Here is an 18,444-nt window from a genome sequence, read left to right on the forward strand (position 1 = left end):
TGTACCTTAAAAAATTGTGTTTAATGGTAACATCCATAGCTGGCAAGACCATTCCTGATGTTGCTTAGAACTACAGCGTTAGGTGCCAATGACAGATTTATTTTGCAGTATAATTCACCAGAGAATTACTCTAGTTCCGTGATATTCACTGGATTTTTTTCTTCTTCAATGGTGAGGGATTTAAATGCAGAAAAACCGTGTTTTAGGCCATGTTAATAAACAATATAAACAATATACTCAAGGAGAAAGGTACATTTTCTTAGCTTGAAACCTAGAATTGCGATTTGAAAGTTATAACTTATCCTGATCTTTACACTGTCTGCAGTGTAAGGCACTTTCTCTGGTTTTCCAACAAGAGCACTTTTATAATGCTAGAATAATACAAGTCAAATAAATAGATTTAGAATGAAAAGGCATGAATTTGGCTACAGAGAGTTGTGGTATAAAGTAGAAATATAACTATCAGAGACTTTTCCCACTGGCTACTTTTCTAAAACTCAGCATTTCTAAAACTCTTACTTTTATAAAACTCTGCTTTCAGTGAGGCAATTTTGTAGGGTTTTTTTTGCTTATATTGTGTATACATTGCTCTGATATATATATATGTATATAAAAACTAAGAAGACTACTATAACTTCTAAAAATACATCTGGAGAACCACTAAACACATTAGAAGAAATATGTTAAAATCTGTATGGTTGCTTTCTGAAATACTAATCTCTTGAAGCATGTTGGGATAGCTAAAAGCAGTGACTACAAAAAAAAGTGAAACAGATGTGTAACAAAAATGTTGAGCTATTGTTTATTGTATTCAAATGCAAGGTCACCAAATTAATAAGTAGGTTTTATACACCATTATGGACAGAATCCAAGCAACTTGCTCAATGTTTTATTATTTACTGCTTGCTATTTATGAAAGAACACTTGCATAGAAGTTGAAGGTTACCTCAGTTTTTTGCATTTGAACTGTGGGATATGTTCCCTGTCTGGGAGATATTACAGCTTAACAGATGTCTCCCAGATGGTTCTCTGATCCAGTTGTACACAGAAGTCAGGTCAGCAACTTCGGAAATAAAATTCAACTCACAGGAAATACTTACAGTTGATTCAGCATGCAGCAATATGACCTTTATTAGTATTGAGGGAAAAATAAGAGAAACAGATTACATACTTAGAATAGAAAGCTTTAGGTGAAAATATCAGAGAAACTTGTAGTTTGGCATTCCTAGAGCTCACCCAAAGTTAAAAAAATAAAATAAAAATAAAGAAGAAAAGTTTAATAGAATAATGAACTTTTTGGTAAAAATAGTAATGAAACTTTTAGTTTGCTATTCCTGAGGCCTACTCAATGCAAAGAAATTTGACACAAAATACCTAATCTTTCACATATCCTAAGTGCCTTTTTAACATGTAGATACCCAATTTAGGCACTCTGCAAACCCTGCATTCAAAATGACAATAAATATTAATGTTTATAGGTATCTATTTGAGGCACTATTCACAAAGACTAACTTTACCATCACTAAAGCCAATGCAGGAAGAAAAGCTACTAAAAAGTGCTCTGTGTTATAAATCTCTTCTAGGGCAGGGAAAAGCAGCAGCATCTCAGGCACACGTTAAAGAAAGGGAAACAATCCTGTTTTTGTGGGGTTAGCTCACAGCCAGGCCAGCAAGCAGAAACCCCATGTGGTGGGACAGCAGGAGCACTGGGCTGGCACAGGGAACACAGCAGAGCATGTGTGCTTGTAATGTTCACAGACAGGCCACAAAAAAACCAGATGACTGAAACTCGCACTTGTATGCAGTTTCTGTTACTAGTGCCATCTTTATAGCATCTCTTTAAATGTGCTCCATTTTTTTACCTGCTTTGGAGCATTCTTGCTGTACATGAAATTAATTTTAAATTGCTTGGTGTGCTACTTATTTGTGCCAAATGTAACAATTAGTTGTCAAGTGGATTTTCATATCCTGAAGGTAGATGGTCCATTTATAGGCTTTACAGAATGCTGAGGTCACTGTGCTTGTGTCCTCTTGGTGTCAGAGCCCTCAAGACACCAACAGGCTTTGATGACCTTGACCAACCTCAGCTGGAGCCTTCAATCACCCTGTCCATAGGCCCAGCAGCTATTTTTATGCTGAGCCTTTGTTTTTCAGTGGCATGGGCAGCACTGCTGGAAGAGAGCTGGTTTAGTTCAGTGCTGGTCACACCTGCCCTTGGCTACTGAGCTCCTGGATTTGGGCCTTGACCTTCAGACTTCACCTTGGACTGTTGCAGTGCTGTGGACCTGCCTGGCAACTCCTGGAACTGATCCTGGTGTGTGGGGCTGACTCTGTCCCTCCGCATCAGAGTTGCACCATCACAGTGACCCTGTCCTGTGATGTTCTGTGATGTGGACTCTTAGTTGGATGTGGGGGCTGTCTTTGGAGGTTTCTTGCTCACCTTGCTCAGTTGCTGTGGTGCTGTGCCCTGGCTGCTCTGTTTAGCTCAGCTCCTACCTTGCCTTTCCTGATGCTGCCAGAGATGCTGCCCACTGAAGCTTACTCTTGTGTAGCTTGTCCTTAGTCTTCAATATATCTTCTCATTATGCAGTGGTAATTAATATTTATTATATTTTATTTGTATCTTTCTGTTCTAGATTTTCCATTCCTTTTTCTCTTCAGGTTTCCAGTTGATTTTGCCCTTCCTTTCCTGTCCTTCTTCTCAGGTTCTCTTGCTGGACCTCCTAGTTGTAGATCTTGCTTCTCTCTCGAATTCCCCTGTCTCCTTCCTCTAGGAAATCCCTGACAGTTGTCTTCAGTAGAATTACTTCCTGCCTATCCTTGATGAATGAAGATTTATGACTTGATCTGTCCCTAAATCAAGCACTTCCTAGAGCAGCCTCCTCACAAAATACATCAGAAGAATTTTACTGTAAGTGAAAGGGAGAGAAAAATCTCAGGAGTTACAAGAGACGTAATAATTTATAATATACTCTTAGTCAAATCCAAGAAAGGTCACTGCATGTAGAGGATTGAGGAGGAATGGGGGGGTTGGGTGTGGAATAAAATGCCAAGCTCTCCCTGAATTGAATCTTAGGTGTACAAATCCCAAGCTCTTCCTCTTTAAAATGTTCATGTAAAGTTTCTCTTGACAAAATTATTGCTGAATAAGCAGAAAGGAAAATGGTTTGGTTTGGTTTGGTTTGGTTTGGTTTGGTTTGGTTTGGTTTGGTTTGGTTTGGTTTATTTCTGGGCTAAAGTTCTGGAATAAGTAATAAGTTAGAAGAATGTTCTTTAGTAAATGCCATGTTTGACAGATGTGCTTCTTTCAGAGCAGACAAGTTTCCTCCACTAACTAATGTTTATGCGAAATGTAAATAAGGATCGGCTATTTGATTCCTTCCATCAGGGGGTACAAGCCAGAAACACTACTAGGAGATTTCATGAACCCCATGCAGGCTTTGTGGTGTATTTTCTACACTGATGAACTGATTTACAAACAACAGGGCTAGGTGTGGAAAAAAGAAAAATAAAAACTACAAAACCATGCACATGTTAAAAATTAAAAGAAAAACCAAAACAAAAAAACACCAAAAATGACACAAAAGGAAAAAACCACAACAGCACCAGGAAAAAACTCTGCAAACCAAAGCCCCTGAACAGCACCTGGCTGTGGCCACACAGGGACAGTGGGGCTCTGCCTCAGCACAGCTCTTGCTTGGAAGCAGCACCAAAGCAGCTTCCTCTTATCCCTGTTGTTACAATAGCAAGGGGCAGCTCTCTCATGAAGAAAATCATTCATTTCCCAGTCCCCCAGCACTCATTTTTGCATCTTTCTGGTCCAAGCGTTTTGCTGAACATGAGATTGGTGGGTTTTTGGGTTCTTTTTCCCACTATGTGAAGCAATTGAGTGTGTCAGGTATTGGTTCATTACAAATCCTTTTTCTATGACAGGAATCGAACCATAGCAGTCAAAGTTTCTACATTTCCAAACCTTCCTCTTGTCATTCTGATTGTCGAAAGATTTTTATGGCCTCCTGACTGCCATGTTCCCAAGGCTGTGTTCAACAGTGCCTTGCTTCCATTTGTTTCACAATTTCATCTCGCTGCTCTATCCCTATAGCAGAAGCAAAGGCTACTTTAGTAACTAAAAAGGCAGTATTTCTTCCTCCTAAATTAAGGAACTAAGAGTAGGAAATTCCACTGATCCCCTAGACAGAGTATGCCATCGCACATTCTCTTTTGATGAACAGTAAATTTAAATTGCAGCTTTCCTGGTAGCTTTCTGATCTGAACTATATTGAATACTCAGACTTCAATCCAGGCAGTAATTAATGGGACTAATGTGCTTCCAGCTTGCTCCTGACGGGCTCTGCTTGAGGCAGAGTGCTCAGCCCCAGCCCGTGGAGGCTCTGGGCAAAGGGAGCACTCTGTGGTAACATTGGGATACTGTGAAAATCCAGAGGTGGCCTTGCCTAAAGTAGCCTGCTCTGACAAATATTTATAGGAAAAAAGGATTACTAAGATGATGATCTTTCACTTACAGACCTCTTTCAGATAATTCTGGAAGCACACACAGATGAAGGCAATGCCTTGCTTCACTGCAGAGATTTTATTAAAACTGCACTACAAAAATAACTGTCCTAAATGTATGAACAACTTGGTTAGCTCCAGAGGTTTTTTTTTAATCTAGAAAAAGAATGTTTGTCTTGAGAGGATAATTAATACTTAAATATCATAATATAAACATGAAAATAATTTGTTTTATAAAATCCAGGGGAAAAAAAGACAACTTATGAGTTTTCACTTGAAAACCTTTCAAAGCATTCACAAGAACCAGAATAATAACACGCTAGATAAAAACTCTAATTAGGGTACAACAAGCAGGTCCTAGGGGGAAATAAAGCCATTTATAGCTGTGTCTTAAATGAAGCAGAGCTGCAAAGTAAATTTTATAGACACTCTGCACTAGAAAGAATTTAGCCACTAGTAAATATCCCTATGTTTTGCTGTTTGGCTTAAAATAGTGTCCTCTCATTCTCTTACACTTCTTTTAAATAAGACATTATTCCAATCTCTAGGCTGACTTTGGCACAATATATAAAGTGTAGGTGTACACATCAGATATTAATGATTGTTTGAGCTCTTCTATTTAGCAGTAAAAGTGCGAAGAAAGAAAAGTGAGAGAAAAACAGGCTTTATGTACTCCTTACCTCTCAGAGAGTGTAATTTCCTTGCTTACATATTGAAAATAAGATCCAGATCTCTGACTGGCAGAAGTTCTTCATGCATGTCTGAAAGTGGGAAAGGCTGATATTAAGCTAGCTCCAAAGCTCTTTTCTGCTGAACTGATGGGCACTGACCTAGCTTGTAATCTGTTCTGAATTGCATAACCTGTTTTCAACCTCCCTCTGGTTTTGACATATGGGGATCACCTGAATGGAGCTGTGCCTTTAGCACTTCTGTACAGAAGGTAGCTGGTTGAGTATTGCTTTGTCTGCTGCAATCAGTACAGCCTTATTGTATTAACATTTCTGATAAGAACATGAGAAAACTGCTGCAAAAAATAAAAAGTGTTCATAGGAGTTCATGGAAATGGCAAATAGTGAAAAATAATTAGCTCACATGAAAGAATGCTGTTCTCTTGAAATCCCTTTGAGAAGATCATCAGTACAATAATGTCATGTGTGGAAGTCTAATGGAGTTCTTAGCTAAGATCCCCAACAATGTGGATCAAACAACTGCACTTCTGAATATAAAAGTAGGAAATTACTTATTGAAACAGAAAATAGAAATAATGCCTATGAAAATAAATAAGATTACATATTTTTTAACAATAATTTCTAAACAGAAATGTCCTCCTTAATTCCAGATGCTCTTACAGAACAGAAAAATAAATTCCAAAACTGAAACTAAACCCACCATTCTATGTAGCACAGCTAAACAGAAAATAGAAACATAAACCTGAATTAGATATCTCAAATCTCTTCTCAGTATACTTTCCCCTTTTTGCAAGTCTTTACTCAAAGCAGTCCATGAAGAAGATAAGAACAGCTTCAAAAATAATGTGAATTTCCCCGTATTGTCAGAAAGTTATTGCTAAGATGTCTGATCTATATGTATTTGTATATAAACTAACCAGCCTATATGTGCTTACAGCTACAATGCATGCAAGAAAAAGAAAACACCAACTTTTTATATATAAAAATGCTGCAGAGTTCTATAAAATAAACCAGAATGTTAACAGTACAGTATAATTTGCAATTAAGAGTCACAGCATCATCTAGTGGTCAAATATGAAAAGGAGAATTCTGTATGATCTTCCACATCTACCCCTTTTTTGTTTTTTATGTAAAGGGTTTGTGTACGCTGATGTTGAAACAGTTTGCATCTGTAAGGCCATAGATCACAATCAATGAAAACTTAGCAAATACAATAATGTACTGACAAAGAGACTTGGATAGGAGGACAAAAAAATAATATATCTAATTGGGAAGTGGAAATAAATGGATGCTGTTCTAAAGTTCAGGGGCCATGCTGTTTAGGCAGGAGGAAGTTAACATACTGAAACTGAATTGATCTTAATAGCACTTAACAGAACTTAAAATAACAGACCTTAAATTGAATTTAACTTTAATTTAACTTAGCATAAATTTAACTTTGTTTACACTTAGCAACACATAAACTTAACAGAAATTATTTGGAATAAAAATTAATCTTAACAGAAATTAGCTTAATAGTATTTAACAAAATCTTACTTTGGCAGAACTTAAGTGCAACAGAACTTCAAATTAACAGAAGGTAAACTTAACATCACTTAAATTCAATAAAACTGAATTTTACCATTACTTAAACTATACTAAATTGAAACATAACAGAATTGAAAATTAATATCACTTAAATTTAACAAAAGTAATTTTGACTCTATCATTACAAAAAAGTTACTGGAAATCTGTCATACAACAGTTAAACGGTAAACAATTATTCCGTGACCAAAACAGCAGCAACATGGATTTACTGGAGGAATTAAACTGCTGCAGGTAAAATTCAAGGTTCTAGGACTTAGTTAATGGCTTTCAGTGAATCATATCTCCAGTAAACAACCCTGTTAAAAATCACAACTCCCTGAAAATACAAGGTTGATGTTAGAAATGTATTTGGATGCATCCTGCAGGCGCTCTAACAGCAGTGTGCCACAGCCTCAGCACTTGGTGCAGGGCACGATCCTGACGTGCCCCGGAGCTGATGGTGGCTTTGGCAGCAGCCGGGGCCCGCAGGTTGGCGCTGATGCCCGGGCAAGGGATGAGGCAGGAGAGCTCTGACAAGCCTGGGGGGTTTCAAGCCCAGGGGGCCAATGCCAGCCATGGGGCCAAGCGTGGGCAGGGGGAGCTCCAATGGGGCTCCACCACTGCCAACCTGAGAATCGATCCGTTCTGTGGATTTGTTCCCAGGATCGGTGTCCTGGATCCATGTCCGGGTTCATTATTGGTATATTTTCTCAGATCTTTTTCTATCTCAAGGTCTCTTGCATTTAGGAAAGAGGTACAGGGTGTTTAACCCATAATGACAGTGGCTCCAATATGGAGAAATTACTGTAATATTTGTAAGTTGCACTGACATTACCGGAACATCTCCCCAGTACTCACAATTCCATACTTTTCCATTCAATGAACACCACTGATCTAACTTAACCAGCTGTGCCAGCATCTTGCTTTCCATTGGATTGTGACTTGCAAAGAAAGACCCATCTCTCATCGTTTGTAGGCAGAGAGGGATGTTAAAAATTCCTCTGCAGAGTCCTTGCCTGTTGATGAGGGGGCACCGGGAGATGATTCTTTCCCAGCACCCTCCTTTAGCTTAAAGAGTTTCTAAAATAACTCTTCAGAGAGGTACAGAACCAGCTGCAATTTTATAATCTCTCATTGCCCCGTTCATCCCACAGTTCCACTGGGAAAGCCATGCTGGCCTTTATCCCTTTAATGTGCGATGCTGCCCAGTGTAAAATCAGCTTGGGAGAATGAGCAGCAAGTGATTTTCAAAGCTTCTCTAGAAGTTCAGACATAAGTTCAAAGACATATTTTTCTACTGAAGACATATTAGTGCCCATGTCCCCCACAGCTCACCATCAAAACCTGAGGGGATGGATGCCTCCTGGCTCCTGCTTTCAGCAGCACCTCAGTTCTGTGGGGCATCCCCGCTGGACGGCCAGATAGGCGAATTCTCGTTCCTCACACAGGACATCATTCGCGGGGGTTGAGAGACACAGACCATGCTATGCAAACAAAGCTGTTTGTTGCATCTGTTTACCAGTATTTATAGGTCTCCAAATTCTGTACAAAATTCTCCACTCGGAGTCCTTTGCCCCTCTCCCCTTAGTAACACAATCTTCTCGGTTATCATTTTTTCGACAGCAATGTCCTTGCTACATTGTTTTGCCAGAGCGGTCAGAATGCCCAGACAGGGTATCTTAACTTTTGTCCTTGCCTTGAGTTTATCTCTCCCAAGGCCAAATGGACAGTGGCTCTGCCCAATTCAACCTCAGCAGCTGTCTGATTTTCCACATTTTGGAACATTTTTGATAAAGTCTATTTGTTTATGTGCTTTGGAAAGAATGCAAATCTGGATTTGGGTGTACTGCTCCTGGGCCACTTGTATTATGATGGTGTATAATCATTGTGAAAAGGTATTTTATTTTCAGCTGTTGGGTTATTCAGGAGAAAAAACAAACCAAAGGAATGATATTGAGTTACCTATCTAAATAATAACTAATAGCATTGATCCATGTGAATTTTGACACCTGCTACAGGAACTTTGTCATCTTGCAGGAACATAAATAGCCAGTGAAGAGAGCACAGCCTTACACTGAAGGCACCATGCAAGTCCTTCTCCTCCTCCTTGCAGCCGCAGGGCTTTGCTGGGGGCAGTACAACCCCAACACTTACCCTAAGAGAACCTCTATTGTGCATCTCTTCGAATGGCGCTGGCAGGATATTGCTCAGGAGTGTGAACGCTACTTAGCTCCTAATGGATTTGGAGGTGTTCAGGTGAGTGGTTTCCTGTGAGTAGTAGGAAAATGGCATTGTAATATTTGATTAATAAGCTATTAATAATTAATAATTTGATTAATAATGCCTGAGTTGGAGACAGTCATCTTGAAGTAACTTTGCTGCTGGGGAGGGAGGGTAGGAAGTAGTAACTGCTTTTAGAAGCAACCCTAACCCTGCAGGACCCTCTAGGAATGAACGATGGTGTATGTCTAGAGATCAGATACAAAGGGGCATGCTGAAAGCTAAATAGAAGGTAAAGCCCTTTGCCTTCTTCTAAAGGCAAAGTATGGAAGTAGTGAGGTTTGGCATTACAGGTAAAAATAATTCCTGTGGCTTCAGCCCTTCCATGCACGTCTTCGGGATAGCAGGCCCATGCTGGACCTGGGCAACTCACAGGAACAACCCAAAATGTCTTTCTTGCCAGTGTACAAGACATCTCACAGACCTGAACTTCTGCTGTGGGAGAGAGACTGGCTTGGGTACAAACTTTCCTCTGAGGGCAGAGGTCCTGAGCGCAGATTTTGCCCTTAAAATGTTGAATTAAAATGATTTGATTTTTTATCAAAGTACATAATTTCATCTGCAGGTTTCACCTCCAAATGAAAACATTGTTGTTACTAACCCGAACAGACCCTGGTGGGAAAGATACCAGCCCATTAGCTATAAGATCTGCACTCGATCAGGAAATGAACAGGAATTCAGAGACATGGTGACCAGATGCAACAATGTTGGAGTAAGTGCCTTGAAAATCTGTCTGATATGTCAAGAAGTGCTGTATGAGCTGAGGGAAGGTGCTGCTGTCCTCAAAGGAGGTGTAAACTGAGAAGAAACTGAAAGGGAAAATAAGCAACTTAATAGTGATGTGGTAAAGCCCTGGTTATGACTTCACATTTGCTACAAGACATACTGAAATGCACAAATTGCTTTTCCAGGTTCGTATCTATGTGGATGCTGTCGTCAACCATATGTGTGGTGCTGGAGGTGGCTCAGGCACACATTCTACCTGTGGAAGCTATTTTAATGCTGGAAAAGAAGATTTTCCAGCTGTACCATACTCTGGTTGGGATTTCAATGATGGCAAATGTCACACTGGAAGTGGAGAAATTGAAAATTATGGTGATATGTATCAGGTAACTTCCCCTGGAAAAATTTTCAATTTTTTTTTTTGACATATTCTGTTAACACTACAGTAAAATCAAATGGTGGAGTGCCTCACAAAACCTGTGCTTAGTCACTTGACAAGTGAAGGAAGTAGTGACCATAGGTACATGTGGCCCAATATATTCTAAGTACCGAGGAATCAGGAACCTGTGTGCCAGTGTTTGCTCCTGAAGTGGGACCGGCGTACTCAGCTCAGCGTGTGAGCTCATTTTCATAGCTTATACACTCAGCTGATCATGATAAGGACCATTGGAGAATTGGCAGCAGTGCAAGGTGGTGCTGCAGTTGCACACTTACCGGTTTTTGTAGTAAGGATATGTAGCAGTTCTTTCTCAAGCTCTCCCTTCAGCCTCTTTGCAACAATACATTGGAATGTTTCTGCACTTGCATTGCTTCATGTAGGGCTTGTCCTTCATGGGCTCAGGTGGCTTGTGCTGTGGTAATCCCTATAAGAGATATCTCAAATCCTGGATTACAACAAGTTAAAGGTATTTCCATTACAATGTTCACTCCCAGTTCCTTTGGACTAGACCATCATGTTTAATGTTGCAATGAATTCCTCCCTTTTCCCCTGCTCTGTCTTGGACTTACCCAGGGACTGCAGCCCCTCAGGGCTGTGCCTGCCCCAAGTGCAGCCATTTCTGTGAGCCACAGGCTCTTCAGGGGGACGTGGCTGCTGCATGGATTTATCCAGAGCCACAGGGGCTCTGAGGGGCACCTGTTTCAGCACGGTCCTGTCCATGGGCCTCAGTGTCCCCAGAAACAGATCTGCTCCAGCACAGCTTCACCCACAGCCCCTGTCCCCTCAGACAGCAAAGCTGCCCAAGCTGGCCTCGCTCCTGGCTGCAGTCCCTGCAGGGCGTTCCTGCTCTGCTGTGGCTTTATCCATGGCCACACCTTCGAGGTGCTCCAGCCCAGCCTCGTGAACAGCTGCTGGTGCTTCAAGCTGTGCCTGCTGCAGCACGGAGCTGCCTTGGGCCCCGATGGAGCTGCCCTTGGGCCTTCAGGGGCACCCCTGCTGTGGCACTGACACAGCTATGGCCACAGCCTCAGGCACTTGAGATGTTCTGCTCTGGTGTGGATTCTTCCATGGCCTCAGACACTTCAGATGTTCCTGCTCTGGTGTGGATTCTTACATGGGCACCAAAGAGGACTTTGTGGTTTAGCTCAGCCAGCAGCTAAACACCACTCAGCCTCCTGCTTTCAGTGGAATGGGACAGAGAACTGGAAGAGTATTACTGAGAAAACTCATGGATTAAGATAAAGACAATTTAATAGGTAAAGAGAAAGCCACACATATAAGCAAAGTAAAACAAGAATTTATTCACCACTTCCCATTGGAAGACAGGTGTTCAGGTATCTCCAGGACAGTAGGGTTCTATCATGTGCAACAGTGATTTATGAAGACAGAAGCCTTTACTCTGGCTATCACTCCCTCCCTTCTTTCCAATCCAATACAACCTCATTAACCCCCACCCCACCTCCACCCCTCCTTTGGTGTAATTCACAGATATCTTTACTTTTTTCTTTGCTGTTGCACAGGTTCGGGACTGTCGCTTGAGTGGCCTTCTGGATCTGGCCCTGGAGAAGGACTATGTGCGCTCAACGATTGCAGAGTACATGAACAATCTCATTGATATGGGTGTAGCAGGGTTCCGAATTGATGCTGCCAAGCACATGTGGCCTGGGGACATAAAAGCGTTTCTGGACAAACTGCATAATCTAAACACTCAGTGGTTTTCTGAAGGAACTAGACCTTTCATTTACCAAGAGGTAATCTCCACATTTTCTCCTTTATATTTGTCTTTTGTATCTCTTTTGCCTCGTCCTTCAGAGGAACAGCAATACATCTTCATCCAACTTACTCTAGAAAAGAGCTCACAATTTACTTAGAGCAGCCCTGCAGACATAGGTAGTTCTGATTCTTAAAAATGCTTTTACAACAGATTGTCAATCAACTTTACCTTTCCTTTCGTCAGTCATGTTTTCACATGTGTCCCCGATGTCTCATACTGACTTTGTGTTGATCTACACAGCACAAATACATAATTACTTTCTTCTCAATGTAAAGCAAGAACTCGTGCTAAGTTGTGTACATTGCATTGTTAGTCTTTGTCAGATAAGAAGGGATGCAGGTTTTCTTTTCTGTACCAGGTAATTGACTTGGGTGGAGAGCCCATCACAGGCAGCCAGTACTTTGGAAATGGCCGGGTGACAGAATTCAAGTACGGTGCCAAACTGGGGACAGTGCTCCGCAAGTGGGACGGAGAAAAGATGGCCTACTTAAAGTAAGGATGAAGGTGCTGCAACTTCTCCAGGATTCACTGGATACACCAATTGACAGGGAAGCTTCAAGTCTGTGTTTTTGTTTAGGAATTGGGGAGAAGGCTGGGGCTTTGTGCCTTCCGACAGAGCTTTGGTCTTTGTGGATAATCACGACAACCAGAGAGGACACGGGGCTGGTGGAGCTTCTATCCTGACCTTCTGGGATGCCAGGTAAGGGATTGCTCTTGTCTGGGTGATTCTTCCTGCGCTTGCTTGTTTTCCTGTGTGTTCTCTGGCAGGTTCCTCTGTCTCATTCCTTGTTTGTCCACCAAACAGGCTCTATAAGATGGCAGTTGGTTTCATGCTTGCCCATCCCTATGGGTTCACACGTGTGATGTCAAGTTTTCGCTGGCCGAGATATTTTGAAAATGGAAAGGTGAGCTATTAATGCTGAGGATCCGTCCATGGGGACTAAGGGTGAGAACAGGGCCAGAGAATTAGTCCAGTGCATTTCATGTTGTTAAGTGATTTCCCCGTCCCAGGCTGGATATAGCTGGTGCAACTTTGATGCTCCCTCTAGCTTTGCTCTGCAGAGGGGTTCTCTGCATTTTCAGTCAGAAGATATAAACCTGTCTTTTTAATGTCAGGACGTCAATGACTGGTATGGACCCCCAAGTAACTCAGATGGCTCCACAAAGGCTGTCACAATCAACCCAGACACGACCTGTGGCAATGACTGGGTTTGTGAACATCGCTGGCGTCAAATCAGGTAGGGCACTGGGGAGAAACAAGAAGTAAAAGCAGTTGCTTTTTGCTGCTCCATGTGGCTTTTGAGGTGTTGCAGGTGCAGTGGCAGACACTGCTTGTGTTTTCAGGAACATGGTTATCTTCCGTAACGTGGTGGATGGCGAGCCTTTCTCCAACTGGTGGGACAATGGCAGCAATCAAGTGGCTTTTGGCCGTGGTAACAAAGGCTTCATCATCTTCAATAATGATGACTGGTAAGTCAGTGTCAGAAATAGTTCCTCAGAGAGAAAAATAGACTCCCTCATCAGCAACCCAGCATGAGCTTTTTAAGTGCATGCTGGATCCAAAGAGCTAAAATAGGAGTGTAGGATGGGTAGGATCAGAAAGCTCATGCTTTACAATGCCCTTCAAATAGGAGAATAAGATCGTGTTCAGAAATCTTACACACCATTTGAAATACCTATTTTAAAAACAATGGGTAAATCGTGTTTCTTTTCTCAGGAATATGAATGTCAATGTACAAACTGGACTGCCCTCTGGTACCTACTGTGATGTTATTTCTGGACAAAAGGAGAACAACAAATGTACTGGAAAGCAGGTGTTTGTTTCTGGTGATGGAAAGGCTAATTTCCAGATTAATACCGATGCTGAAGATCCATTTATTGCAATTCATGTTGATGCCAAGTTATAATGCAGGAGAAATATCCTCCTCTGTTTGGTCTGTGCATTACTGTTTCCCCCATATGTTATTCCCTGCTTTTTGAGCATGACTCTCTATTGAACAATAAATGGCATTCAAACTGAAGAGTAGTGTTTCTCCCCTAATGAATTAGAATTAGGTGTAACTTTATCCCCTCCTAACTAGTGTTGATGCAGTGGTAGGTTTTAAGGCAATGCAGCACTCCAGTTCCCAGGTAACAAAAACACTGTAGAGAAAATAAAAAAAAAAAAAAGAATCCAAGCCAGCTAAAATGGCTAAGCTACAGTGCAGGATTTCCAGGGCTGATCCATGCACACCCACTTGTACCCCAGAGCAGCCACGTTATGGGCTGTCAGCTGTGAGCAGTGGCTACGTACAGAGTTTGTCCCTTCCTTATGAGAAATCAAGCCTGGGGTCTGGGGTCTGAAGGAAGCTGGGCTGTGCCAATCAGTTATTCCAGCCTGTGGCATCAGTGAAACCAGCAGGTTACCTGGTTCACAGTCAGCTTGTGCCTGGACAAAGCAAAACCTCAGCTCTCACATTGTTTGCCCCAGCAAGTGAATGCTGGAGGTGCCTGAGAACACACGACATATCCAGGCGTTGCTTCCACCTTGTGCTGGTGGCTGAGGCATGGCAAATTCCTGCCTCTGGTGTGTTAGGCACCCTTATTCTCTAATATCTCAAAGAAATATGCAAACACAGTGCAGGTTTGCAGCTTTCCCAAATCCCTTGTCAGCTGTGAGAAAATGCTGAGGTAAAAGCAAGTGTGCAGGCCTTGCTTTAATCAGAATCTCTGCTAGGCCAAAAGTGCTGACTGCGTCCCATTCTGGAGGGGAAAATGGAAGGAGGTTGCTCCAGTTTGAGGTCAAATTGCCATTTTACGTGTCATTACTGTGGTGTTGGTGGTCACTATTGGCTCCAAGTGTCTGTCAGGGCAGTCAGGGTGTGGGAAGTGTCCCTGGCCCAGCACTGGACCTCCCATCTGTCTCCCTCACTGGCTGTTGCCAGCATCTCCTGGATCCTTCCACTCAGCCCTGCATCAGTGGAGAGGTGCCGAAGACCTGGGGACTCACGTGGCAGGGTGTTGGTAGCCTTTGCAAACCGGTTATTGGCCCACAGGGGCAGGCCAGGGAGTCCTTGGGTCCCTCTGAAATTGAGAGGAGCTGTCTTAAGCCCTGCATTCAGCTCTGCCTCTCAGAAACTAGGATTGCATCCTCTGGTTCTCAGACGTTGCCCAATCCCAAATGGAATAATCAGTTCACGCATTAAATTGCACATCCAAGCCCCACACCTTTTGTGGCAAATGATGGAAATGGTACACACTGATCTGAAGTGTCCATAAATCAACGGGCTGAATATGGAGAAGGTTCTCTGTGCCTGTGAACACACGTGGATCTACTTTCCAAGGATGTTGCAGTGCAATGAGTGTTTTGCTTGATGTAGGTTCATGTAGGTCTGCATTTCAGAGTGGCATGAAATAGAACAGAGAGAAAACGAAATCATGAGACACTTTCTTTAGGTGTAAGTAAAACTTTGTGGGCCAATGTTCACTGCTTTGAGAGGACCTAAATTGCATTCAGACCTTGGGTTTTGTTCCTTTTATTTCAGGATTTTGGTACACTGCATTATAATTTGAGCACAAAGATGATGAAGAAAGCAATCGTGTCATCTAGAGCAACAGCAGATCTTTCAGATAACTCAGTGAAGCCAGAGTTACAGTCAACCTTACTGCTGATGTCTAAGTTTTCAAAAGACTGCTAGTATGAGGAAATGTTTATCTTTATTTTTATAATTTCTACTGCTACTCTTGTATGTGAAGTGATGACACTAAGGCCTTAAATTTTTATACTAGCGTTCAATGAAAATTTGAAATTATGTTATGAAATTATCAAGTTTAAGGTAAGATATTTTCTGGGGCACATCGGGATTGCATAACAGATCTGGTGAATTGTAAAATTTTAGAATTTTTTGGCACAATGGAGTACTTCCTCTTCTGTTATAAATAGTGCTTTCATTGTCTCAGGTCTCAGGTTCTATGCATGCTTACGTTGGTGTGGTGGGTTGGCCTTGTCTGGATGCCAGGTACCCACCACAGCTCCTCTCTGCCTGCTGGCAGGATAGGGCACAGGAAGTGTGACCAAAGGCTCACGGGACAAGACGCGGACTGTCTTGGCCAAACAGTGGCGGTCCACCCTGAGGCCAGCTGGAACTGGCTCTTCTGAAAGGAGAAACTTCCAGCAGCTTCTCACAGAAGCCACCCCTGTAACCCCCTGGCTACCAAAACCCAGCCACACAAGCGCTGTGCAGTAGGATGAAATGCAGCTCCCCACGCCTTCAGCCTCGGTACCACTGACACCATTCTAGCAGGAACAGCCAGGATCCTGTCAGCCTCACCAGAGCCCTTCTATTGCCTTCTTTCTAAAGCACTTTCTTACACCACCCTGTTGAGATGAAGACAGTTACTGAACTGCCACCATGAAAATCAGATTTTACCCAGTACTGTTGTCATTTGTACCTCAAAGCTGCTCTGGTGGTTTTCTTTTTTACCTTAGTAATCAAAACATTTTGGCCTCAGGCTTCCAAATCACTTAACAAGAAACCACCTTGCTAGGCTTGTGTAGCTCACAAGAAATTAGGCAGGAAAAATATCCTTTGGGAACTGAGTTTGAATAACATCTGCCTAAAACTGCCTAACTGCCTAAAAGTCCAATATTTTTAATCTACAGAGTTGTTATTGCAACAATGACCTGGTAATATCCAATGCTCGCTTGCAGGCCAGTAAATACTGTTTTGCCATTATTAATAAAGAGCCACAAGGCTTTCAAAGCCTCAGGACTGAGGGATGTCAGATTTGTTTTGCTTGAACTCACATAGGCTTGTCTGGAGCTCTGTCTTAACTTGTTTAGATGTAGCATCAATTTTCCTTAGGAGGTGGCTATGCCAAATTTCATTTACTTTAACCTCTGCACTGAAAACTAGATTTGATCTAAGCCATAGTAACAAGCAGTCATTCTGTGGAGAAGGAAATATTTATCACTAATGCAGAAATACAGGCCTAGCATGACAGCAGAGGCCCTGGAATCAATGAAGTGTATGGAGACACACATGCATGCAAACATACAAGAGCAGCTTCAAGCTTTGTAGAAACTGGAGTGCTACACAGCATTTGAAGCCCACATATTGATTCTATTCAGGAAAAGCAAAAGCAGACTCCACTTGGAAAGCCACTCAAAGAGCCCTGGCTGCATAATCTACAGTTCTGCAAGTCACTGTATAGTTACAGATCACACTCTCGTTCTTAGCAACTCAATACATTTTAACTGGAATTTGAATTTTTGTCTTCATGAAGTTTCCACACATTTACAAAAATATAATCATGTTCAAATGGATAAAAAAGGGAGAAAAAAAATCACTAGAAGGTTAATTAAGGTATGGAAAAGCTTATTTGTACAAGCTGTGGAATCTTCACCCCTAGGGTCTTTTGACACCAGGCTGGAGAAAGTCCAGAATGATATGGTTGGATTTCAGTACTGACCTTGCTTTGAGTAGGAACTGGACTTAATTTTGACTGGACTTGACATTGCTGCAAAAGGATCTCCCTCTTTTCCCACCTGAATTAGTCTGTAGTTTTGGTTCATACTGGTACTGCTAAAACACTTGCTTTCAATCTCTGTAAAAGCAAAGAACTTCTAAGCCATGGATTTCAACACAAAAACATGATGCATTGGTGTTGAGGAACTCTTTTGTTCAAAAATATACAAATTAAACATCTTGGAAATTAAAAAAGGTAACATATTATTCATACATTTTGGCTGTAGACATGATGGTGAAAGTGAATTTATTTGTTTATTTTTACTTCCTGTGTCTTAGGAAAAACACACACACATTTTTTATCAGCTTGACTTGCATGTTGCTATTATAAACCTCTGCTTTAGAGGTGTTAAGCTTCAGCAGCCTGATCTAACAGAGTGAAGAGACTTTAGATGAGTTTTTCTTTATTTTTGAGGGGGATTTTGTGCTAGGAGGAGCAGGTGGGCTGAAAAGCCATGAGATATTAGTTATTTCAAGTGAAACAGCTCTCATCAATTGTTCGGTGTAACTAAAGAGTACACAGTTTCCTCAGCCTTCTCTAAGCAGAACTGGGAACAGTGTTCCTTAGTTCTGAGGGGAAACATATTTGAAGTTTTATCATTATTTTACCATCTGGTGAATGATGTGCAGATTAACAATTGGAATGTACTAGAACACTAAAAGGGAAACAGGAAAGTTTGCTTTGCCTACAAGTTTCACAGATCTGCTGCATAAAAAGTTCTCTGGAGTCATTACCCAGGAGTGAACTACAAGTCAGGCCAATTTAAACAGGATGCAGCAGCACAGCCACCACAGGCTTGCATTTACAATTGTTATCTTCCCATCTACAATTGCACGTTGACCAGCATACCCCAGAACATCTTCTGGACTTTATACAAACCACAAGCCACACACAGAACTGGTTAGGCTGGCCAGTGTTACTTTTAAAGTTTCAACAGCCTCAGAAAAACAAAC

The 18,444-nt window shown here is 41.7% G+C and overlaps 1 protein-coding gene across 1 annotated transcript in view; it reads left to right on the forward strand.

Annotated features, from left to right (window-relative positions):
• LOC110479912 (pancreatic alpha-amylase) overlaps positions 1-14,004 on the forward strand; it is a 113,695-nt gene extending 99,691 nt beyond the window's left edge. The window contains exons 2-11 of the mRNA XM_077785475.1: positions 8,805-9,023; positions 9,613-9,759; positions 9,959-10,156; positions 11,730-11,960; positions 12,342-12,475; positions 12,561-12,683; positions 12,789-12,888; positions 13,100-13,221; positions 13,328-13,453; positions 13,701-14,004. Coding sequence (XP_077641601.1) covers positions 8,853-9,023; positions 9,613-9,759; positions 9,959-10,156; positions 11,730-11,960; positions 12,342-12,475; positions 12,561-12,683; positions 12,789-12,888; positions 13,100-13,221; positions 13,328-13,453; positions 13,701-13,890 — 1,542 coding nt within the window. The 5' untranslated portion in view covers positions 8,805-8,852 and the 3' untranslated portion in view covers positions 13,891-14,004. The remainder of the gene's footprint in view (positions 1-8,804; positions 9,024-9,612; positions 9,760-9,958; positions 10,157-11,729; positions 11,961-12,341; positions 12,476-12,560; positions 12,684-12,788; positions 12,889-13,099; positions 13,222-13,327; positions 13,454-13,700) is intronic.
• Positions 14,005-18,444: the final 4,440 nt, after the last annotated feature.

Source organism: Lonchura striata, chromosome 9 (assembly GCF_046129695.1).
Source record: "Lonchura striata isolate bLonStr1 chromosome 9, bLonStr1.mat, whole genome shotgun sequence".
Lineage (NCBI taxonomy): Eukaryota > Metazoa > Chordata > Aves > Passeriformes > Estrildidae > Lonchura > Lonchura striata.